Source organism: Symsagittifera roscoffensis, chromosome 7 (assembly GCF_963678635.1).
Source record: "Symsagittifera roscoffensis chromosome 7, txSymRosc1.1, whole genome shotgun sequence".
Classification (NCBI taxonomy): domain Eukaryota; kingdom Metazoa; phylum Xenacoelomorpha; order Acoela; family Convolutidae; genus Symsagittifera; species Symsagittifera roscoffensis.
In genome coordinates this window covers 8690863-8717280 of record NC_087068.1, presented here as the reverse complement: position 1 = coordinate 8717280, position 26418 = coordinate 8690863, and the positions used below count along the sequence as shown (strand labels likewise).

General features: G+C 38.8%; 1 protein-coding gene across 4 annotated transcripts in view; it reads right to left on the bottom strand.

The window, feature by feature from the left end:
* The window catches only part of LOC134851502 (acetylcholine receptor subunit beta-like 2), a 60876-nt gene that overhangs the window by 12039 nt on the left and 22419 nt on the right, over positions 1-26418 (bottom strand). For all 4 annotated transcript variants that reach the window (XM_063867621.1, XM_063867623.1, XM_063867624.1 and 1 more), the window contains 2 exons: positions 6723-6852; positions 1857-2066 (listed from right to left, as the gene is read on the bottom strand). In XM_063867621.1, the coding sequence (XP_063723691.1) occupies positions 1857-2066; positions 6723-6852 (340 nt within the window). The remainder of the gene's footprint in view (positions 1-1856; positions 2067-6722; positions 6853-26418) is intronic.

Here is a 26418-nt window from a genome sequence, read left to right as displayed (position 1 = left end):
ATGATTATTATTACAACTATTATCCTAGAACATTGATAATGCATACAGACAAAAAATTCTTTCTATCAATAAAAGTTTTCATCTCTGAAGCGTCGCTAAAAACTGTAATGTTTGGCTAATCAGCTGAGCTTTTATAATTGATGGATTGTTAAAATTATGTCTAGTTATTTCAAGATTGATGAAGAAATCATTTAGCCGTAAATTTTGAGAAAACGTGACAACAGCCGACATATTCCCTTGTCTCAAAAGCAGAATTGATTAACGCCAAAAAAACAGTTTTAAATAGATAGCACAAAATGAATTTCTTGAGAGAGAACAAAGTTTAAATTTTAAATATGTCAAATGATAAGTTGTTAATCCAAAAGCCAAAAAATTAACAAAACAAAACATTCCGACCGAAAAAAAAACTTTAAAAAACTGGAAAAAGAAAAAGCCCAAAACATCAGACTGACAAAACAACCATTTTGGTCAGGTATTTGTTTCCAACATATTCTTTAACTGGATTACTTTATCAATTTTAGCAAAAAATGACCTTATTGGACATGATTTTTAGAAATCCACATAAAATTCACATACAAATCACCAGCGGATTAAGGGAGGAATTCGGCCCCTGACGACCCAAAGGGTCCCCGTTTGTAATATTTTGAGATATCCATTTTTGGCTGACGGATCTTCAATTTTTTCTAAAGGCGCTTTCGGTGCCAATATTTACCAATTTTGAGGGGGGAGCGCGCGCTGAAAAAACGCGATTTTTTGGTAAACATTTTCCAAAAGTTCTTTAAAACGCCTTTTTCGTCTCTTTTTTCAGAAGTGTGCTGCCTGCAGTGCAGAAAAATTGGCCAGTACAGGGTCTACTAAGTGCTTTGGGAGAGCTCGGAAAACCAATTCGGTCGGCCTAAAAAATTTCGACAAAATTTAGAACTTTTTTGAAAATCCCCCCAAAATCTTTTTTGAAAATCCCCCCCGCCACATAATAAAAAATTGTCACCAATAGAGTAACTTTTTTGACCAAATATCAAATTATTTGCTGTTAAGAATACAATATTAGGCCTCTGATTCGTTTATGTGTTCTCGATATTTGACTGCAGAATGAAAACTAAATAAACGAATTATCATTACAGAAAAGATAGCAGATTATTTTTGTTCGCCAGCAAATTTTTTTCTTCCATTTTGTTCAAAAAAATATTTGTTTTCTTTCTAAGTACATATTACTCAAATATGCGCCCAATTCAATTTAGGAGCACCAAATTTGAACGATGCGTCCACCTTGTAGTCTTTCTTTACTTTTTTTTTTATTTTTATTCAAATTGTAACTAATTTTTTTTAAAACAGAATTGGGTAGACAGATTATCTAATCTCATCGTCGATGTTTTGAAATTGCCATTTTTTTTATATATCGTCCATACTCCTTTTTTTCGTTTTTTAAAGCATCATTCGGCCCCCGACTGAAAAAACTTCCAGGAAAAATACCAGAAGCCTTTGTTACTTCTCACTTCGTGGTCGGAACAACAAATGCTGTCCGAGAATTGGGGGCTACTGTTTTTCATCTATGAAATTATCTTGATGATGAAAAAAAAATAAAGTTTACTAGCACAAAGTTCACTTATTATGAACTAATAAAAGAGCCGGTCGGGAAAATGAGTTTTAAAAATCAGATTTTCGTAAAAATAATTTTTATTACAAAATCAGCAACTGATTTAATTGTTGTCAGTAATTCAATTCTGTCGAAAAGCTGAAAGCAAAATTGTTTCGAAAAAAAAGCATGACTTATACTTTTCACCTTGAAAAATCGTCAATCGTGTTTCGAGTCTCAAAAAAGTCAACTAAACAGGATCCAAAAAAATGAGCAATAGTACCTTCGACGTCACACTCCTCGGTATTGTAAGTCCAGGGTCCAAACTTGAGACTGCACACGTGTTCATCAAAGGGGAAGTAGCTGGCATCTAGGGGACAGAGGAAGCTGCTCCTGATAGACTGGGAGAAGTATGTCTCCCCTGTGTTGTACAGTCTGTAGGGGGCCATTAGTTCTTTAGTCAGGGGGGCTCCGTCTATCTGGTTGTAGAACACTGAACAAATAACAGGCATGAAAAATTGTATTAGACAGTCAATAATAGAGACTTTTAGTGATCATGATTGTATGTATATTACATATTCATCTTGACTCCAAAATCTTGACTCCAAAATCTTGACTCCAAAATCTTGAAAAAATGAAAGGATAACTGAATAAAACCAGGGATGGATCTAAGATTTTCTCGGGCGAGGGGGGAGAGATTCGGGACCAGCAAGCAACATAAGAAAAAAACTTTTTTGAAAAGTTTTGATCGAAAAATCAAAACGCCCTTCAATCCAAACTCGCCCCTTCAAAATTAGGATATATAGGCGGCCAGCCCAAAAAAGAGTCGGTGAGCCCAAAAAGAATGTCTGGTATCAGTATGGTATCAAAGAGGGGACTTTTTGGGTCGTCAGTGGGTCGATTCACTGAAGGGAAGTGTATAAGTCTACTGGGTATAACGATGATTTGTTTTTATTTTTTTTCGTATCTTTTTCTTGATGTTTCTTGAATACCAAAGCTTTTTGACTACTCAAATACGTTAGATAAAGGCATAGCAACCACTCAGAGCTGCGGCAATTAAAAAAGTCGGAACAAAAAGATAATCAGCCACACGCAATGTTACGATTATGAAACGATTCATTTGCGCCTGTTAATTTAATATTTGATTCAATAAGCTCGCCTCAATTCTGTTTGAGTAACTTATTAGGTGGAGTGTTTCGCCGCTTCAAAAAGTTTTGAAAATTTGAATGCATTATTCATTCCAAAAAAATCAACCTAAAAAATTTTTCAATAAAAATAATAGTTACTAATTAAAAGCTTTTCGACAGCGAGTGAAAAATATGTAGTTTTTGTTCTGACTTGCGGAGAAGGTGAAAAAGTTTTCCGGTAGTTTTTTTTTTCCTCAAAAACTTCGACTTTTTAACAAGCCGTTTTCGAAGAAATTTTTAAAAAATCAATCAAAAGGTTTTGTTGTTCTAAACTTAAATTTAAAGAGTTGTTTCACCTGCGAACTTTTTTCATAAAGCTATAAAGAATAAATTGCCAATTTGGGCAATTCGGGACAATTACCGCGCGATTATTTCGTGATTTTAACGCGTAAGCGAAGAACTAATCCGTCTCAAAAATCGTTCCTAATAGGATTAAGACAAGCTATTTGGTCTATTTATTACTTTGCAATGTAAATCACTTTGTAGTACTTTATATAGCTTGTGGTTACATAGCTTTGGTTTAAAGACTTTCCGAGCATTTGTTCTTACAAGAAAAGATTAGCTCCGCAAAATTAATTTGCTGCGAGCAAAATCAACAGTAGAGCTACATTGGTCGTTTTTAATTGCTGTATCATCAAATAAAAATGTAGATCAAGAAGCAACTTCGAACAGCTTGAATGTGATACATATTTAATACTTTGCTATTCCCAAAAATTATTACTTTGAACTTAATATAGCTAGTGAGGTAATGATTTTCAAAGTTTGATCTATTTCATACCTTGCTATCCGCAAAATTTATCACTTTGAACTTCATTTAGCAAGTGAGGTGATGATTTTCACAAAAATCTTACAAAAATTTATTTATTTTTGTTTATTTTTTAACATTGCATCAATTCTTAAAGCTAGTATTATTCTATAGATCTTAAAAGGCTGTCAGCAATAACTGTAAAAAAAGCATCTGTTTGCTGTCAATCTAGCTCTGAAGTCGATAATAGGATAATTGGTAGTTTAGGATAATTGGTAGTTTGATAATTCTGAAGAGTCATTAAGAAATATGTTCAAGAAGGCAAACACCAGTGTTTTTTGAAGTAACTTAAAGATACGGTGTTATGTAAAAATACTGCTAATCGAAAAATTTCTCCACAACAATTGATAAAGTTTCTTTATTTTAGTACATTAAATGTTGGTAAGTTAGCGTAACACAATTCAAAATGTAATGTTTCCGAAGCCAAATTGAATCACAGTATCGAAGACTGCGTTAAAGAACGCAGTAAATCGACCAATAAATATCCCATGTTTGCCTGTTTAGCTATTTTTAAAGCCCCTTTTTTCAAAAAAAATTGATCATAGCTAAAATGTTTTATCAACTGTGAGCTCAGGGCATCAATATATTTCTCTATAAACTTTTTGTCAAAACTGGTCTTCTATTTGCAAATATAGCATTTTGGACAAAGAGCAAAGGGCTAACAAAGCTTGAAAAAAAACTTTCACAAGTAGAAGAATAATTTATAATCCTTTTTTTAAAGTATTTATTATTGACGAAACGTTAATCCAAGTTTTATAAAAACAATTTTAAAATTGCATAAATTATACATTTGCGACATGCAATAAACTGATTAAGAAAGCACGAACGAAAGTTGATTGCAGTCATCAAAAGTTAATTACAGTAAGCAAACAAAATTCACAAACGATAACATTACAATTACGTCTAATTTCCCATTATTGTAGTTTTGCATCCACGTCAAAATTCATTTTTTGGTCACGTCTAGTTTGTTGTTTGCCTAATTTTCAAGCCCCGGATCGCGTGTTACTAAGTAAAATAAATTTATCAAATAGCTCTCGACTTTGATTTTTTGGTTGCCATCATTGCAGCTATTTCATTGTAACAGCAAAATATATGAATGTGATACATGATGCAAACAAATCAAAGTCGAAGAAAAACGAATGTTTTCAAAATCAAAAATTTAGCTCACCTTTTTGATCTAAATTTGAAATCCTGCCGTTCTGGAGGACCAATCAAAAGAGGAAAGAGTGAAGGCATTATCTCCTCTTTTGTTTGGTTCTCCAGAAGGGTAGGATTTCAAATTTAGCTTAAAGAAGGTAAGCGAAATTTTTGATTTTGAAAATTTTCGTATCTCTTCCACTTTGATTTGTTTGCTTCATATATCACATTCATGTGTTTTGCTGTTTCAATAAAATACTTGCAATTTCAAGCATGAAAAGGGTTTGTCATAAAACACACTTTGAAGTTGTACAATATAATGTTAGCCCTTTTAATGTACTACAGAAACTTGTGATGAGATTTTGTCTAAATTTGGTCCTTTTATGTGTCATCCATTTAATCTGATAAACATTTGCGTCATATACTTACACCGATAAAATCAAGTTCCAATCCATTTAAAAATTTATTTCTTATCTGATAAATCTGATGTATACTGATAAAGCGTTTGATTTTTTAAAGTAAAAATGTTGTTTTTGGCTTGTTTTATGCCATCTAACTTTAAATGTTGGACAAAAATAGTTTTTCTGACTAATATCATCAATTAGTTAGCTAGAGAAAGTCAGCATACGGTGGCATACGGAATGGTCAATAAGCAGAATGGTCTAATAGCAGAATGGGTCCAAGAGCAGAAAAATAGAAAAATGTCAACTTCTATAAGCTAATCGGTAAAATGATTATCAGAAATGTCTATAATAGCAAAGCAACGAACATTTTATGCCTAGTTTGAACAACTTAATCAAGAATTTTTTGAAAGAATTTAATCAAAAACCTTAATGAAATTGGTCAATTCATGTATAAATTGTTAATTTTGTTGGTATTTTTTGACGATTCTAATAATTGTTTTATCAATTAGCCCGTATAAACTAATATAAGTCAATATTTTTCTGTTTTTCTGCTCTTGGACCCATTCGGCGCTTGGACCATTCTGCTTATTGTTCCGTCTCCGTGAGCATAGAATAATTTTTGTTGTAATCTGTAAAATACGTCAAAAGTTTTTCCTTATATGAACTTTCGGTCATAATAATACCCCCAATCTTGCATACTCAAATAACTATTTATCAGAAAACAAACTGCTCTTAAATCAGCGCATTTATTTTGTGCATTTCTGAAAATCATTTTTGCTCGTTTTCAGTTGTATAAGTATCTGCAGGTGTGCTTGGATGACTTTCGTTCACATTGAGATTCCTCTTGAAATTTCTAAATCTCAAATTTTGAGCCTATAGTCGCGCAACTTAGAACTAGTCCCAAAACAAAAAGTTTTTAAAGATATTGTTTTCAAGCTTATACTTAAAAAAAGTTATTGTAAAATATACAACTTACTTCAAGCCTGAGAGAACGTGATTTAAATTGCTTTAATTATATCCCCCTCGGGTACCTTGTAACGAATATCTCCCATTTAAAAAAAAAACAACTCAACAATTAAGCATATGAGAATTTTATCCATACAACGACTTTCCCCTCTTTTGCAAAAGAGAGTGATATAGTGAAAGAGATCCGTAATTTGTATGTTTTTAACCATCATGAGTGGTGCATATAGGCTGTTTTGAACTTTTGTTTTTAGGTACGAAATCCATTTGCCGACAAAAATAATTGGAAAAAAAAAACTAAATTTGATGGAGGCCCTGATTCAAAACACAAATTTTGAGTTACGAAGAATCGAACGTACGATGCTACTTAACTGGGATCTACTCAACAATTGCCCCCCCCCCCCTCCCTTTAAGAAAGGGGGAGCATTGTCTAGTAGAACTTTAGACCAATCAGATTGCAGCAGAACTCGATTGTTAAATACAACGATCTAGTGCTAACTTACTGCTTTTTATTTATAAGGGTGGCAATAGGGAGGGCGGCTGTCACGTAGACCCCCAACAACTGTGACGAAACTATTATGTAACTGCTCAGTAGTTTTGGCTCGTTTTTATTTCAGCAATTAGTATAATATTCTGAACGGTATCTTTCTTACCCACATCGGGCATCCACATGTCAGACTTCTCGGTGAAGTCCACCCTCTTCCTGCCTTCGTATTTGGACGGGTCCCAGGATACCTTCTCGTTGAACCAGTGCAGCCCCACCCACATCGTCACATCCACAACCTACACAAAAATAGAATGAGTGCTTCTTTCATACCCATATACGGTAATGTCTCTTATTTTTGCAAAAATGTGGGGTTTTTCTGACTTGAAAAATTCTAGCGCAAAATTTCAACAAATCTCGCGTTTCAAAAGGAAAAAAGTTTTCATCCAGCTTTACACTGAAATTGTGCATCTCTTATTTCAAATATTTTTCTAATTGCTCATTAAAAGTCAAAAAGCACCAACTTACAAAAACCCCCTCCCCCACCTGCCGTGAAAATATAAAAAACCACCAGCAAAATACATTAACTGATTAGATATTTTGCAACCGTAAACGTCTCCAGGCAATACCTCTTGTAAAATGCCAAAATGTCTTATTAAAAGCCAGATGCGCAATCTACCCTGACACAATTAAGTTGAGTGCTTCAAAAAAAGATGAAAAATAGGCAGAAGGCTGCCACTTCTGATAAAAGGTTATCAACGCTTTAATAAAACTTTAAAAAAGCTCTTTATAAATTGACTTATTCTGTAAAATTGTACATAAATTGTTTTATCAATTTCGAAATTTTCGACATATCAAAGTTTTTCAGACACGATAGAATGGTGGCTGGTAGCACGATTAATCCACGAGGTTGAGCAAACACCAACTGAAAAATATTGATATCTCGAGCGCAATCTCAAATTGAAAAATTTGATGCTATTATTGTTACGAAAGTAACGGAACAATAGTGCTCCGGGTGGATTTTTTTCGTCAGACAAATTACGACTTTTAACTAGCAATTTTTGACGGAATTCTTATATCATTCGAAAGCTATTGTTGTCTTCAGCTTAAATTTGAATAAATATTTCACCTGTGACCATTTTTTGTTATGGGGTTTTAAAGAATGCCATTTTGGCCAATTTGGCACAATTAACGCGCGATATATTTCGCGCTTTTAACGCGTTAGCTGAAATTCAATCTCTCAAAAATTGTTCCAAGGAAGCTAAGGAAGCTTATTTGCCATAATTAATTTGTTAATAGGAGCGAAATTTATCCCTATGTACTTTATATGTCGTATGATTTTCACAAAAAAAATCTGAAAAAAAAAAAATTGTTTTTTTTTTTAACTTTTTCATATTAATACTGCTCCAGGCAGTCGGAACATTCAGGGATTCGCCCTGATACGAGCAGTCTGGTTTGTGTGCACTTAAGAAGTATTAGTTTGGCCAATTTGATCAAAATGGCAAATACTGGAAAATGTCGCTTTGTCATTAACAGTGCGTGCAAAAGAAACATTGTAAAAAATTTTACAAGAAATTGTTCGTATATCAAAGCAACGCCCTGAATGTTCCGACTGGCCCTAAATTCATAAGATCTAGTGCAAACATTTCAGTCGTACGAAATTAGCCGAAACTCAATTTGGAACGATTTTATTCTGCGGGGCTAATTCGCGACAAATAAATTATTCGCGCTACGCTTGGAATATTATGAAGGAACTCTTCAAAGCGCGCAGAACTTAGTACGGAGCATGGCCAGAATGGCACCTTTCGAACTCCCAGAATTTAGCAAAAAATGATTGGAGGTAAAATATTTTTCATTTCTGGGAATCGAAATCTGTATTGAAGTATAAACTTTGTTTGTTAAAAACTATTATTTCGACCACCAAAAAATGACTGAATGAAAAAAAAACACCCAAGCATAAAAATTTGAAAGTCCTAACAACAAGACTGCTCGTGTCAGAGCGAAATGTTGAAGGTTCCAACTGCATTCTAAGGTATTAGCAATAGTTTTCGCTTCTAGAAAATTGGTGAAATTTTATTTAAAAAAATGAGAAAAGCAGATGAAAACTTTCAAAAATTTTTTTGGAAATCTTCACCCACGCGCTAATTAAAATACAGAGTAATTTTTTTGCTTATAGTGAAGTATTATATAGGCCAGATTGCTAGTCTCAGTTCAATTTGGGACAATTTCTAAGATGGATTAAACACTGCTTACGTGTTAGTTGCGCGAATTATATCGCGCGTTTGTTTTTCTAAATTGTTCAAATTGGCAACTTATAAACCTTCATAACTTCATAAAAAATGAACATTTGTGAAGAAAAAATTAAATTTGAATTGTTACGACCGTTTAATTTTCTAAATTGGTCAAATTGGCAACCTATGAACCCCCATAATTTCATAAAAAATGACCACAGGTAAAAAATCTTTTTAAATTTGAACTCAATACATCAATATCTTTTGAATGAGATATTGAGAAGGTTTTGTTAAAATTTCAGATTTTGTCCGGAGAAAAAACTCCACGAGCACAATTATTTTGTCATTTTCTTCGAAAATAGTCAGAACAATAAATCTGGAACTTTTATTCAAGATAATTTTATCTACTTAGTTAAGATATAACGAGTTCTCTTCTCTAACCCGAACATCATTTGAGACAATAAAAAGGCGGTCAGACTCTTCAGGGCTTCGCTTTGATACAATCAGTTGTGTATTTAATGTATATAACGAGGTTCGCTTCTTTTAATTCAATTGTGCACAAGTGCTCCTCAGTGTGTTACATACAATACCCTAACGAAACATATCACTAGTGGTCATGGTTTGGCTTTGATGCTGTGAGGGTTCGCTCACATGAAGAAAATGAGTCGGCAGCCCCAAACCAATTTAGGGAGAAAAAAAACATACTTGTTGTTCCGACTTTTGAAAGAACGAAAAATTTTTATATCAACCAAACAGTTTTGTTGCCCTGAGCTCAAATATAAAAAGTGATCAATTGTTGTAAAATTATGAGAGTTGAAAATCTTGAATGTTCCAACTGCATTCTAAGGTATTAGCAATAATTTTCGCTTCTAGAAAATTGGTCACATTTTATAAGAAAAAATGAGAAAAGCTGATGAAAACTTTCAAATTTTTTTTGGAGATCTTCACCCACGCATTAATTAAAATACAGAGTAATTTTTTTGCTGATAGTGAAGTAGTAGATAGGCCAGATTGCTAGTCTCAGTTCAATTTGGGACAATTTCTAAGATGGATTAAACACTGCTTACGTGTTAGTTGCGCGAATTACATCGCGCGTTTGTTTTTCTAAATTGGTCAAATTGGCAACTTATAAACCTTCATAACTTCATGAAAAATGAACAAATGTGAAAAAAAAATTAAATTTGAATTGTTACGACCGTTTAATTTTCTAAATTGGTCAAATTGGCAACCTATGAACCCCCATATCTTCATAAAAAATGACCACAGGTAAAAAATCTTTTTAAATTTGAACTCAATACATCAATATCTTTTGAATGAGATATTGAGAAGGTTTTGTTAAAATTTCAGATTTTGTCCGGAGAAAAAACTCCACGAGCACAATTATTTCGTCATTTTCTTCGAAAATAGTCAGAACAATAAATCTGGAGTTTTTATTCAAGATAATTTTATCTACTTAGTTAAGATATAACGAGTTCTCTTCTCTAACCCGAACATCATTTGAGACAATGAAAAGGCGGTCAGACTCTTCAGGGCTTCGCTCTGATACAATCAGTTGTGTATTTAATAAATATATCGAGGTTCGCTTCTTTTAATTCAATTGTGCACAAGTGCTCCTCAGTGTGTTACATACAATACCCTTTATATGTCGTACTTTATATGTCGTATGATTTTCACAAAAAAAATCTGAAATAAAAAAAATTGTTTTTTTTTTTTAATTTTTTCATATTAATACTGCTCCAGGCAGTCGGAACATTCAGGGATTCGCCCTGATACGAGCAGTCTGGTTTGTGTGCACTTAAGAAGTTTTAGTTTGGTCAATTTGATCAAAATGGCAAATACTGGAAAATGTCGCTTTGTCATTAACAGTGCGTGCAAAAGAAACATTGTAAAAAATTTTACAAGAAATTGTTCGTATATCAAAGCAACGCCCTGAATGTTCCGACTGGCCCTAAATTCATAAGATCTAGTGCAAACATTTCAGTCGTACGAAATTAGCCGAAACTCAATTTGGAACGATTTTATTCTGCGGGGCTAATTCGCGACAAATAAATTATTCGCGCTACGCTTGGAATATTATGAAGGAACTCTTCAAAGCGCGCAGAACTTAGTACGGAGCATGGCCAGAATGGCACCTTTCGAACTCCCAGAATTTAGCAAAAAATGATTGGAGGTAAAATATCTTTCATTTCTGGGAATCGAAATCTGTATTGAAGTATAAACTTTGTTTGTTAAAAACTATTATTTCGACCACCAAAAAATGACTGAATGAAAAAAAAACACCCAAGCATAAAAATTTGAAAGTCCTAACAACAAGACTGCTCGTGTCAGAGCAAAATGTTGAAGGTTCCAACTGCATTCTAAGGTATTAGCAATAGTTTTCGCTTCTAGAAAATTGGTGAAATTTTATTTAAAAAAATGAGAAAAGCAGATGAAAACTTTCAAAATTTTTTTTGGAAATCTTCACCCACGCGCTAATTAAAATACAGAGTAATTTTTTTGCTTATAGTGAAGTATTATATAGGCCAGATTGCTAGTCTCAGTTCAATTTGGGACAATTTCTAAGATGGATTAAACACTGCTTACGTGTTAGTTGCGCGAATTATATCGCGCGTTTGTTTTTCTAAATTGTTCAAATTGGCAACTTATAAACCTTCATAACTTCATAAAAAATGAACATTTGTGAAAAAAAAATTAAATTTGAATTGTTACGACCGTTTAATTTTCTAAATTGGTCAAATTGGCAACCTATGAACCCCCATAATTTCATAAAAAATGACCACAGGTAAAAAATCTTTTTAAATTTGAACTCAATACATCAATATCTTTTGAATGAGATATTGAGAAGGTTTTGTTAAAATTTCAGATTTTGTCCGGAGAAAAAACTCCACGAGCACAATTATTTTGTCATTTTCTTCGAAAATAGTCAGAACAATAAATCTGGAACTTTTATTCAAGATAATTTTATCTACTTAGTTAAGATATAACGAGTTCTCTTCTCTAACCCGAACATCATTTGAGACAATAAAAAGGCGGTCAGACTCTTCAGGGCTTCGCTTTGATACAATCAGTTGTGTATTTAATGTATATAACGAGGTTCGCTTCTTTTAATTCAATTGTGCACGAGTGCTCCTCAGTGTGTTACATACAATACCCTAACGAAACATATCACTAGTGGTCATGGTTTGGCTTTGATGCTGTGAGGGTTCGCTCACATGAAGAAAATGAGTCGGCAGCCCCAAACCAATTTAGGGAGAAAAAAAAACATACTTGTTGTTCCGACTTTTGAAAGAACGAAAAATTTTTATATCAACCAAACAGTTTTGTTGCCCTGAGCTCAAATTTAAAAAGTGATCAATTGTTGTAAAATTATGAGAGTTGAAAATCTTGAATGTTCCAACTGCATTCTAAGGTATTAGCAATAATTTTCGCTTCTAGAAAATTGGTCACATTTTATAAGAAAAAATGAGAAAAGCTGATGAAAACTTTCAAATTTTTTTTGGAGATCTTCACCCACGCGCTAATTAAAATACAGAGTAATTTTTTTGCTGATAGTGAAGTATTAGATAGGCCAGATTGCTAGTCTCAGTTCAATTTGGGACAATTTCTAAGATGGATTAAACACTGCTTACGTGTTAGTTGCGCGAATTACATCGCGCGTTTGTTTTTCTAAATTGGTCAAATTGGCAACTTATAAACCTTCATAACTTCATGAAAAATGAACAAATGTGAAAAAAAAATTTAAACTTGAATTGTTACGACCGTTTGTTTTTCTAAATTGGTCAAATTGGCAACCTATGAACCCCCATATCTTCATAAAAAATGACCACAGGTAAAAAATTTTTTTAAATTTGAACTCAATACATCAATATCTTTTGAATGAGATATTGAGAAGGTTTTGTTAAAATTTCAGATTTTTTCCGGAGAAAAAACTCCACGAGCACAATTATTTCGTCATTTTCTTCGAAAATAGTCAGAACAATAAATCTGGAGTTTTTATTCAAGGTAATTTTATCTACTTAGTTAAGATATAACGAGTTCTCTTCTCTAACCCGAACATCATTTGAGACAATGAAAAGGCGGTCAGACTCTTCAGGGCTTCGCTCTGATACAATCAGTTGTGTATTTAATAAATATATCGAGGTTCGCTTCTTTTAATTCAATTGTGCACAAGTGCTCCTCAGTGTGTTACATACAATACCCTAACGAAACATATCACTAGTGGTCATGGTTTGGCTTTGATGCTGTGAGGGTTCGCTCACATGAAGAAAATGAGTCCTCAGCCCCAAACCAATTTAGGGAGAAAAAAAAACATACTTATTGTTCCGACTTTCGAAAGAACGAAAAATTTTTATATCAACCAAACAATTTTGTTGCCCTGAGCTCAAATTTAAAAAGTGATCAATTGTTGTAAAATTATGAGAGTTGAAAAATTGCCAACTTGGCCAATTTCTGATAGTTAACGCACGATATGTTTATGTTATTAACACGTGAGCGGAAATTCACTCCGCCTAAGAAATTGTTTAAAATTGAATTGAGGCATGCTATTTGATCTATTTAATATTTAGCTATATGCTAAATGTATTCCTTTGTATTTTACATAGCTTGTGGGGAATGATTTTTGCAAAAAATCTGAAAATTAATTAGAATTTTTTTTGTACTTTTCAAAATTTTGTTCTCAAGCGAATACTACATAAACTCTTAAGGGAAGTCTGCACGTTCATGGTTTTGCCCTGATAATAGCAGTCGTGTTAGAACATAACTATGAGTATGGATCGATTTCATCCAATTTTTTGTTTTCTTAAGAATTTTTTTTTCTAAATGTTATTTTAGGAGTCAAACAGTCCGACAAAGTAGAAAAAAACTCCAAAATTTTGCGCAAAATGTTTAAAACCGAAAACTTGCGCAAAGCGGCTATCAACCAAATGTATCCTCTCTACAACTTTAAAAATCGGATTCATCTAATCTTTGTTTTGACTTACTTTACCAAACAAAATCTTAAAGCTAAATTTTGTTCGACAAGATTTGGGAAGTTTTCCAATGTCACTAGAATCACAACTGTTATCAGGGGCGGGTTTGGGGGGAACGCTCTCTTGCCTCAGTGATTTAACTCACTGCCGACCCAAAGGGTCCCCCTTGTACTATTTTGAGATATCCTTTTTTGGCTGGCTGACCCTAAAACTTTTCTAAAAGCGCCTTTGGCGCCAAAATATTCTATATTTGAGGGGGAAGCATGCGCCGAAAAAACTCCTTTTTGCTGAAAATTTTCCTAAAAGTGCTTAAAACTCTTTTTGGCCTGTTTTTTTTAAATAATTTTTTATGCGGCGCCGAAAATTTGGCTAAACCAGTGTTTTTTAGTGCTTTTGGAGAGCTCAGAAAATCAATTTAGTCGACTTAATAAAAAAAATTCAACAAAATTTTCAAAACTTTTTTTTTAAAATCCGCCCTCCCCCCACTCGAGAAAATTCTAGGTGTGACATTCGACCAGAATGGCCAAAATGCAGTCTCTGCAGAATTCGGTATTTTAGCAGCAAGCCTTCCGAATTGGCGATTTAGAACGGATAAGGACGTTATTTGAACGATTGGCCAAACGGTGAAGGCTAGAAGATTCTGGAATTCTAATTTTTAAAAATTCGAATTATGACGTCATATTTCTGAGAAACGTCAGAGACGGCCATTTTAGCTAAAATAGCAAAAAGAAACAGAACAACTTTTATCTGCGATTACGAACAGTACGAAATCGAGACTAAAAAACAACAACGAACTACCGAACAGCAGAGGACGTTCCGAGTTGCAACTATTGTGCTGTTACAATAGTTGCAAGGCCGTTGCGAGCAACGGTGAAGGGTAAAACCCAGCCTTCCGAGTTATTGTGAACTGGATATTAAGAAGCTTGATTCACCGGATTCAAGAATCCGGAAGGGTCTCGGGACGTGGACTTTTATGAACTTATATTGAATTTTAGCATCCGTCATGTCCTGACTTGAATTTAATTAAGATCTTAATTCGTTTTGACAAGAATGAGGAGCTAGAAGTAGGGGGGGAAGGGTTGATCCATCTTCGATGGAGATGATGATTTTTATCTACTGAACAAAAACAATAGTAATATAATAAGTAGTAGCCCTGTTTTTAGGAGTGACCTCGTGGTCTGGGGATACAGAGACCCAGCCATGAGCTCACTAATTTTGCATGTAATTCAGTTAATTTGAGCGTTCTGGTCGAAGCCGGAGAACAGTAACGTTTTTGTCAGCCTGATGTAAGAAAGACCACCGAAAAGTACTGGCTTGGTAGAGACGGTGAAAAACATGCAAAGCTCTGTTTAGACGCTAGCCAGTCGTCTTAAGACTTAGTTTTGTTATCCGTCGATATGTATCTTCCGGGCGAATGTTACATGTATGTTTTTATGGCGCTCCTGGGTGTTATTCTTTTTTAACATCATGACCGGCGGAACCGTTAACGAGCATTCCGCGCCGAGCGGATGCTCACATTAACGCCCTTATTAGGCCTAAACCGCCGGGGCGGAAGGGTAGTTCGGAACGCGGAGGCCTTCCGGATTGCCGTGAATAGTTTTTTAACCTAGTTAAGACCGAAAATTCACAAACCAGGAAGGGTGGGGGGATCGGCCGTCCCCTCGTCCCCTGAGCGGTTGGTGACCAAAAACACTTAAAGATATAAGTAAAACCAAACAAAAAGTAGTATAGTACCCAAGAAAAACAAAAAACATAAAAAAATAACCGAAAAAACCAAAAACAGTAAAAAAGTAAAAAATCAGTAGAAATCATCCCCCCAGACAAGATGTGATTCAACCCCCCGTTTGTTGTTGATAGATATATTGTTGTTACAGGCATTTATATCAGTCAGGATCGTTACGATCAATTTTGTGGCCCGTTTGTGAGGCTTGTACTGTAGGGTTATTTGAGCATTTAAGCACGTTAATGATAAATTGCGCCCAATCCGGAAGGGTCAGCTGATTTGCGCTCAATTCGGAAGGGTCCGGGGTGAAGACCGATCCGGCAAGCAGTACAAGGAACAACAGGAAGAGGCTCAACGACAACTACAATCGACTGTTGGGTATCGTTAACAAGTTTTGTATCCCTTTTGGTACAAAAAGTAAGATAGTAATCTGTGGGGGGCTCGACAGTGCTGCACTGTAGTGACCCTTCACCGAACTGCGAATATCCGAGTTAAGCACCTTAATTCGGATAATAAACAAACCCGGAGGGGTATAGTATTACTAATATTATTATTTATATAGCCTATATTAATAGTCTTATATCGTTTTTCAGTGAAAAACAACGAAAACAGACCGGTTTTTAGGGTCAAAATAGCGATATTTTGATCCCCCCACAAGTCGCGATTTTTGAGATATCGATATTTTTTGAAACGGAAAAAAGCGCTAAGTTAGTGTGTTACATCGTAAGTGCACTACTGTAATAAGTAGAACCGGTTAACTTTAGTTCGGAAGTGGTTGGAACTAGTTTGGTACCAAAAACCAAATTTTCCCATTTTTTGATAGTAAGAAGCACTATAAAATCAGAAAATTTTTTGAAATCTTTGAGTTAGGACAGTAAAAATAGTTGTTCGGACAACGTCCACTAGTGAATCTACGAGTTTTAAAACCCGCTACCCGAAAGCCTTCCGGGTTGCAGAGAAATCGAACATAACGTGTTTGATTTGGTGGATTCATCAATCCGGAGGGGTCCAGGTAGCATAGTTTTTCGCAAATTTTTTCTACAAAAGCGCTTTAGATCGGGTCTTTTGCGTTGAACTAGAAGATTATAGGCCTTCTGAGCTCGGATCAATAATTTTTAGGTCGAAAGGACCAGATTTGCGGAAAAAGTTAGGCGGAACCTATAAGAGAGAAAATTTTTTGAGTTCGGAAAAAAGACGTTTTGGTTAATAACTTTGGAACTACTGATCATATCGAGTTGATCTTGGTACCAATAGATCAGAAATTAGCTGAGCTTACTAATAGGATCAGAAATTTTTCGGAAAAGCGAGCGAGAAAATTTTTTGAGATTGTTTTTAGCAAATTACACAAATCCGGAGGGGTACACCCTTCACGTTTTATAAATTTTTCTGAAAAACCCTTATACCTCTACCAAAAGTTGATAGCGATTGAACTAAGTAACTTAGGACAGTTCTAGACAAAAAGGGAAGGCTGAAGGCACAAGACAACCATAATAGAGTCGAAGTGAGGCAAGTGATAAGACCCTTCACCGTTAGTGTGAATTGTCAAATAAGTGCCTTAACTTCAACCCGGAGGGGTCTAGGAAAGGACCCTATACCCTTCCCAGTTAATTCAAACAGCATAATAGCAACGCAGAACGTATCCGGAGGGGTATAAGCTGAAATTAAGAAAACTACAAAAAGCTACTTTGACAGAGCTAAGGGCTCCGAAGTCGGAGGGGTCCGAATCCGGAGGGGTCTACTTTCCACAAAACCGGAGGGGTCCGAATCCGGAAGGGTCTTATAGTCGCTAATTCGGAGGGGTCCAAATCCGGAGGGGTCTATATTCTGACAGTCCGGAAGGGTCCTATTTGTGCCAATCCGGAGGGGTATTATTTTATTAAGGACTTAGGCAAACGAAAGAAAGACTAAAAAGCGAGAGGTATTAGGTTATTAATACACAGGCTAGGTATCAGTGACTGCACTGGTAACTTGCCTCTCAAAAAGAACCAGACTAATACAAAACAGGTCCGAACTCGGATATTCGCCACACTAAGTCTAAATTAAAAAAGAGCGTGACTCATTGGTGTGGATTGAAACATAATACGTTTTTGGGGAAAGTGACTGCCCTGAGGATTTTAGTAGGTCTAGCTCGGGCAGTCCGAAGGCAGATAGGTAACACAGTACTCGGTGGGTGCAATAGACGCCCACTTGAGAAAATTACTGCCTTCAAAGTTTTGTCTGTTTGGTGCAGCACCAAGCAGGGAAAGCTTTTTCTTTAAAAGACAGGTTCGACTATTGTACTGCGACCGACTAAGAGTACAAGACACATACGTTTTTTTTATATACATTCATATTGTGTCAATATATATTTTTTGTTTTTGATTTTAAATCAACCTAAACTGTGCTTGATTGGGTAGTGACTACACTATCTTTTAAATTGACTGATAACATCATATTGTGCTAGTTTCCAGATCTTTGGACCAATAATCGGCTAGTGTGAATAAATTTTATACAAACTGTACTCTGACAACATACAGGGATTCGTGGTCACTATTTAATAGAATCTGGTGAAATTTATTGTGTTGTGTCATTATTATTGTTAATAAAACTATAAGGTCTCTAGCAATTGAGTCAAGAGTAGGCATAGGAAAGTGACAAATAAAGAATGAGTTTAGACAAGTCAAGGATACCAAAACGAGGTAATAGCTCTAGGAAATTCATACCTGAAAAGCAAAGAAAAACGATGACCGATCCTTTTGTGGATTGGATCAAGCGAACCCGGTCCGATAAAGAGGGGACGGTTTCAGGCAGAATGGTTGAAACGAGAAGTCAGAAGACCTCAGAAGAGCAAAGAGAACTGTTAGAAGTGGAGGTCAATACGGACCATACCATGAACGACAATCAGGGAGTAAATGGACTGGAAGGGAGAGGCAGAAGGCTGGCGAGTGAGTCTACTCCGGTAGAACAAGGCCATGATTTTGCCACTTCCACCGGGACGTTGGATCGAGAGGAGATGTCGGAACTGTCCGACATCTCAACTGAAGTAACGGCGACTAGAAGATCTCCGACAGACAACACTATGATGGCAAGCGGAACTGGAAAACAAACAACCTCATCATCGTTCTCAGAAAGAATGAAGAACACCTTCGGAAACATCTTTCCATTCAGCATGGGAGGAGGAGCAGGAAACGATGGGGAGTCCCAGGAGGAAGAGGATGAAGAGGAGCAAGGGGACTTTGGATCTCAAGTCAGTCTCAATAGTTCGATCCAGGAGAGTGAGGCACACGTCGGAAGAGAGACTGGAACCATGGATAAATTTGGTGTAGTGACAACGATAAGCAATGAGGCAAACACACCGGGCCAGTCGAAGGACTTCGCGATTAGGACAAGTTCGGAGCCACAACCTGAAGAGAGTAGAACCAGAGGGCTTGGCAACGCGTAGCGGATCCTGAAATAGATAATGAAAAGACGTCAAGACGGAGAGTCAAGGCCCGGATCTCTACCAGCACGAAGCTACCTGGGACCGACAGAGTTAAACCACCACTAGTGACGCCACTCATGGATAACGGGGCAGCACTAGAGGAAGTCTTAAACAACATAGTGGGCAGTTTAGGAGAACAAAATGAACAGATGTCGATAAGGATGAGTGAACTAGAAAGAGCAGTTCACATTGAAAGAGAAAGTCTGCGGGAAGAAATAAACCGCAACAGACAAGAAGTTGACAGAAGCGAAAAACGCTTGAAAGAAAGAACGGACGAACATATGACGAGGAACTTGTCGCGAATGACAAGAGAAGCGGAACAGAGGGAGTTACGATTAAGAGCCGATATGGAGAAGTTAAGAATTCAGCAAGAGCAGTCTCTTGGGTCTCTTGACACAAAGATAGACGCGATGATGGAGAGGCGAACGCAGGCTATCATGGATAGGTTGGACGGGCTACTAAGCAGCAAGAGTGGACCAAAAGAAGGAGAGCCGAACTCGGGAGGTCCCAGCAGGGAACCGAGGGTGAACTTCAATGAACATCAAAGGAGGAAGACAAATGGATCCACTAGAGGCAGGGGCAGTTCATCAGGCTATGCCACAAGGGGTAATACAGCATGGGGCCCGAACAGTAGAGCAAGTTCAACGGGGAACAGACAAACCTCGAACGAACGACCAACGCAAAGCACACATGCGACCGGGAGAAGCGATTCTGGCAACATGGGGCATACAAGCCCGAAGAGGAGTCACATGGGCCAAGCGGGAAACGCTCATGGTGATTCGGATTGTAGGGATGTACCGCACACAGAGCCTTCGACAAGGTGTGAGGACACTCAGGCGGGACACTCAAGGGATGCTACGGCAATGGCCACAGCATTTGAACCCCTGAACAGGTCTTTAGAGACATTCCTGACGCGGTTATCTAGAACCAATGAACGCAGTGAAAAGTCCAGAAGAGTCTTTAAGAAACCAAGATGCTACAAAGACGAATCTGATGGCTGTATTGATACCTGGATAGAGGTAATGAAGCTGCACTTCGAGGAAGAAGACTTGTCTGAGAGACAGGAATGCAGCGCGCTCACCAGCAACTTAGAAGGGACAGCCCTGAACTGTGTCATGGCCAAGAAACAGTATCAACGTGACACTGCTGAGAAAATCTTCGAAATCTTATTAAACCGTTTCGGATCAGGGGTGCAGGGGCACCAGGCGATGATGCGCTTCGAGAAACGGAGGCAGCGGGAAGATGAAACTATAGACAAGTTTCTCGATGATTTGGAAATGCTGAGAAGACGCAGCCAACCGGATGAGTCAAATCGAAGGATGAACCTGGCCGTAGCCTCAAAATTCATCGATGGTGTGAAAAACGATGAACTTCGTACGATGCTAGCAACGCATTACACACCACTATCAACTAATGCGCCAACACCGGAGGAGTTGAGACTCAAATCGAAAGAGTATCTATTGCTGAAACCTCCTTCGAGATCTGGATATTACAAGAACAATTATGGCCATTTTAACAACGGACCAGCGAACCAAGGGAACAATTGGTACAAACCGAGGGACGATATGGACAAGAGACGCTCTTGTGCTAATTGTAGTTCAACAGACCATCATGTGTCAGCATGCCCAGCTTATAAACAAGGCATGAAAGCAATAGGCTTTAGCCTCGAGGACGAAGATGCGTCAGAGTTGGAACATGAGGATTTCATGAGAGGAGTAATTGCGAAATTCGGCCCGAGGTGTTTCTTTTGCAACTTGGAAGGTCATTTTAAATCAGACTGTCCACAATTCTGGGATGCGGTGGCAGACATCAAGCATCCAAGGCATGAAGAAGCTTTATCAGGAGTGAAAGCAAGCAAGGCTCGACTTTTAAACGAAGCAGAGGCACGCAGGAAGGACAAACCTCAAGAGCTGGCGGCAAAGAAAATACAAGCGGTAACAGGAGAAGCATGTGAACCGGAACCAGCAACTGCGGCCGATGACTTCAAGATCGATTACAAGGCAGCCGCAAAGGATGCTCTAAATAGAGTACAACAGGAACTGGTGACGAAAGAGATCGAACAAAAAGTGAAACTTGAACTGGAAAATGAAAAGCTTCAGGAGCAACTGAATACCTTCGAAGCAACGGAGTTCGAGGAGACGAAAACACCAAGCAGTTTAAATATGAAACTTAAAGTGATCTCCGGTAAGAGGTTCGGCATGGCGCCGCAAGGAAAGAAGATACAGTCGATAATCTCAGTGGCTGGACACCAGGTAATAAGAAATTTGAGTGAACCATCAGAGTTCACTTTAATGCATTTGGACACATATGCAGATTATCTGAGGCAGGTGGAGCCACGCACTGAGTCGAGAGCTGTGCGAGCACTACTAACGACGGGTGGCCCTCGCATGAAGAAACTTCATGGACGCTACTTGGAGGTCTATGGGCCGTATCAAATAATGCTGAACGTGGATGGAATCAGCATCTCCACCAGGACTTACATAACAACAGATGATAACCAAATGTGGCAGATCTATTTGGGTGAAGAGGAACTCAAAGTCCGCAGGATAGGCCATGACGCCATGATGGAACAAGACGCGGTACATATTGGATATGAAGCAGATGTGACAGCACACCTGCTTGACACCAACGGAACAAAAATCGGAGTCACAGGGCTTCTGGACACAGGCGCGGTGGTGAGTGTGATGCCGATAAAAACCTGGGAGAGAATGGGCTTCACGCGGGAAGATCTGATTCCTACGAATCTCCGACTAGCCGCTGCAAATCGAGGGGCTATCTACGTAGCCGGAAGAACACCGGTGACGGTCCTTCACATGGGAGGACGGAACCTTTGGATGAGCTTCCTGGTGGTAGAGAATCTGGACGACGCCGACCAATTCATCTTGGGCAGAGATTTTGTCAGGAATTTTGATGTGATGATTGACTTGAACAACGGTCTAATACGGATTAGAAACCCGGACCGAAAGTATGTTAAGAGACCCATTAATAGGATAATAACAGATGAAAATAAGGTACCAGTTTTTTTGGATAGAAAAGTAAAGTTACAACCAGGACAAGCTGTAGTAGCAATTTTTAGAATGAGAAATTTAAATTCGTTAAGTGATAGCAAACAGGTTTGCTTAGTACCGAATCCAAATAGTCAGAGTTCGGTGATTTTAGGCCGGAGCTTCTCGGTAACGCGAAACGGACTGTGTGTCAGTGTGTTGTTGAACACACTGGACACCACGGTTTCAATCCAGCGTGGAAAGAAGCTTGGTTACGCATTGCCGATGAGGACCGACTATGAAGAGACACAAAACTTGAAGAAATATAGTGTGAAAGACTGTCCTTATCATGCCAATAAAGAAAAAATTTTAAAGAGGATTGATGAATTAAAATCTATTCGTAAATTGTTTTCAATGAAATCCGAAACGGACGACGGCTTATCAAGCTGCTCGAATTTTCCGGAACGCCCCTCGTCATATGAACTAGATTCTGACAAACCGGTTTTGCCAGAAATAGAGCATTTAAAAGGAAAAATAGGTGAGGGAGATTTTGAAAAATTGCGGGACCTCCTAGATCGGAACGCCGAAGTATTTTCAAAACATAAGGCGGACATCGGTTGCTGTAATTTCGTCGAACACGAAATCGAACTAGAAGAGGGCGCCGTTCCCCATAGGGAAGGCGCAAGGCGAATGACGCCACATAAATCGGAAGCGTGCCGAGCGGAAATAGAAATGTTGCTTGAATACGACATGATAGAACCCTCGAAATCACCATGGGCTTGCGGAGTAGTAATGGCGAAAAAGAAAGGGGGGCAGCTTAGATTTTGTTGCGACTTTCGTTACTTGAACGCGGTAACGATTAAAGATGCGTACCCGATACCGCGAATAGACGAGAGCCTATCCAAACTTGGTGATGCAAAGTTCTTCACCACATTGGACTTGGGTTCTGCCTTCTGGCAGGTTCCTCTGCGAAAGAAGGACAGGGAGAAAACAGGATTCGCGTGCGAATTGGGGTTGTACCAGTGGAAGAGGATGCCCTTCGGCTTGTGCAATGCAACAGCAACCTTTCAAAGGCTGATGGCTCAGGCTTTGACAGGAGTGACCAAAAAGTACGGGAATCTCTTGATGTGCTACGTGGACGACGTAGTCATAGCGACACCAACCCTGGAGGATCACATTGATCGACTCGATGAGGTCTTCGGATGTATGAAAAGAGCAGGCTTGAAATGCAAACCATCGAAATGTGAAATCCTTAGGGATTCGATCAAGTACCTGGGAAGAATGGTGGACCGGCATGGTGTGAGGCCAGATCCAGAAGCAGTAGAGGCTGTGCTGACATGGAAAGCTCCTAGAACGGACACACAGCTCATGAGCTTCCTAGGGTTTGCCAATTACTACCGAGAATTCATAAAAGGATACGCGGACAAGGTGTACCCGATGCAGAAGCTGATGCGCAACAAAGGGAAAAAGTTCGAATGGGACGATGAGGCACAAGTTGCTTTCGAGAACATAAAGCGGGAACTGTGCGAAGCGCCAGTGCTGGGCATGCCTACAGAAAAGGGCATGTATGTTCTTGACACAGACGCATCGGTGGTGGCCATCTCAGGAATATTGCATCAAGAGCAAGAATGGAACGGAAGAACAGTCCTCCGTCCCATTGCATACGGCAGCAAGGTCTTGAGTGACACAGAGATGAAATATGGCGCACCGAAAGCAGAAATGTTTGCAGTAGTCACCTTCATGGAAAAGTACCGTGCATACTTGGGGAGCGCTCCCTTTAAGTTACGCGTGGACAACAGAGCGTTATCCTGGTTGAAGACCTACTCGATGGATCAGAGTTATATTGGTAGATGGATAGTCAGATTGGATGGCTACCATATGATAATCGAACATAGGATGCGTGATAAACATCAGAATGCTGACAGTCTCAGCAAGAAAACTGAGTTCTATGAAAGATTGGAGCAGAAGCAGGCCAATCAGGCGGAAGTAAAGGAGGGATTCTCGTTTCTGGACAAAGAAACTTATGAAGCGCTTCCCTTAACGAGATGGTTGGATAAGTCTGGACATCCAATTCCAGGGCATCCTGAGTTACCTGTAGAGAAAGCAGCTGAGATAAAGATCCTGTCCAAGGAGGATCTAGTCCCCTTAGATTTGTTGCTGCGCTCGAACCTGGTCCAGCAAGAACTCTCTCGCATGAATATAAACAGCCTCTCATTATTGGATAAAACGGTGCAAGTCACACCACAAGTAATGCGGATGCTGGGGGGATTGTTAGAAAGAGAAGTGACCAGAGATGACCCCGAGTGGACAGCAGCAGTGGCATCGCTAACAGTCAGTAAGAAAGTGAAGATCATGCCGTCCAGACAACAGCACGAAGAGAACAAGAGGGATTGTAGGACAATAGTTCAGCAACTAGCATCCTCAATACCCCAAGAGATTTTAACCAGTACTTCTTACGGACGGAAAGAACAGGGGAGCAGCAAGCGAAAGAAAACCGTCACCTTTGTAGACCGGGAAAAAGAGGGTGAAGAGGTAGAACAAAATCTGCTGCAAGACTATTTGTCCGGGGAGAAGGATGAGGAGAAAAACCAGCAATCACAAGATCAACACCCGGGACAAGTGAATTTGTCCGGGGAGTCCGAGATAGACGAGAAAATTCCTGATGAGAAACAGGACCTAGAGAACAAAGTTTTGTCCGGGGAGTTCAGATGGATGCGAAGGAAATACGGACATGATCTGGAGGAGCGTGCAGTCTCCAGCACAACACCTTCGACGGATGATAAGTCAGAAAGCTCGAGAATGAACACCTATTCAGACAGGGATTCGACCTCGGGATCAGAACTGTCAGAACTGGCGATACACACGCTACTAGTGGAAACTCGGGCGAGAAACCTGGACAGAGAGGTGTACCAGGATCCTGACAGTGATCGCTACCTAATACCAAGCGAAAGAGTCTTTGACAACGCAGCGGATGACTTAGAAACGATAGCGGTATCGAAACGTTCGATAAGCCTGTTGCCGCAGAAAGAGGTAGTCAGGACTGATCTTCAGCCGTTTCAACAAGAAACACAACCGTTGGCGAAGATTTGGTGCGTTAAGATGGAAGAAGACACACATCAGCCCAACGAGCTGAACAGTCAGATGAGAGTCATGAAGACGTACTTGAAGGCGAGATACAGACTCTCGGACCTTCTAAGGGCGCAGAGAAATGATCGCATGACAAGCAACCTAAAAAGGTGGATAGAAAACGGTGCACCTGACAAAGGTGACATGGAAGAAGACAGCTATAGGATCCTGAGACAATACTTCATGCAGAAGGAGGGGAGATTATATCTGAACAAGGATGGGATCGTGGCTTGCAGGAGAAGAGAAGAAGACAAGGTCTTATACAAATATAACGCGATAGTGTTGCCGCAACTCTATCAGACAGAACTATTATTCAGGTCGCATGATCAGATGGGCCATCAAGGGATCGACAAAGTGTATCAGAGGATCCTGAAGCGATTTGAGTGGCCTGGGATGAAAAAGGCATGCGAGAAATGGGTGACAGCATGTCTGTCATGCCAACAGGTCAAGGATCCTAGGAAGTTGCGATTTCCTTTACAATCAATTGAGTCGTCTGAATTCAACGAGGTGGTGCAGATAGATCACCAGAAGATATGCATGACAGACAGCGGTTACAACCAAGTCTTGGTCATGATAGATCACTTCACGAAGTATGCAGAGGCCGTGCCCTGCATAACTGCCTCAGCGGAAGAGACATGCGACCACCTGATCAATACGTGGATAGCAAGACACGGATGTCCAATGACGTTTCAATCGGACAATGGAACGGCTTTCGTAGGCGAGCTTACGAAAGAGCTTATGAGACGGTCACAGGTCGCTCAGGCTCACTCCACGACATACCACCCTCAGACGAATGGCTTAGTGGAAAGACAGAATAGGACGTTAGTATCGATGCTGAGAGTATATTGTTCCAGGTACATGACCGATTGGGACAGATACCTTCCACAGGTGATGGGAGCTTAAATAGCACGCAACACTCCACCACTGGAGTCAGTCCACACATGATGCTGACGGGACACGAGAAATCTTTACCCTTGACATTCTTCTACCCAGAGTATGAGGGAAAGAAAACATCCCCACAGGTCTACGTGAGGGATGTGATCAGACGCCAACAAGAGTTGAACGACTTGTGTAGACGAAACACTCAGCAGGCACAGGCAAGGCAGAGGAAAAGATTCGACAAGAAAGCAGCTGGTGCAAAGGCTTACTCGGTGGGAGACTACGTATGGGTATTTCAGAACGTTATACCACCGAAAGGGACAAAAAAGCTTCTGAAGAAGTGGAGGGGACCCTTCATGATTACAGAGGTGCACCAAGAGGGACGCTTTTATAGACTGAGTACTGGCCGAGCCGCCCATTACGAGAACATCAAGCCACACAATCCATCGACAGAAGACTGGTGTATACCTGCAGACATGGAAGAAGGGGATTATC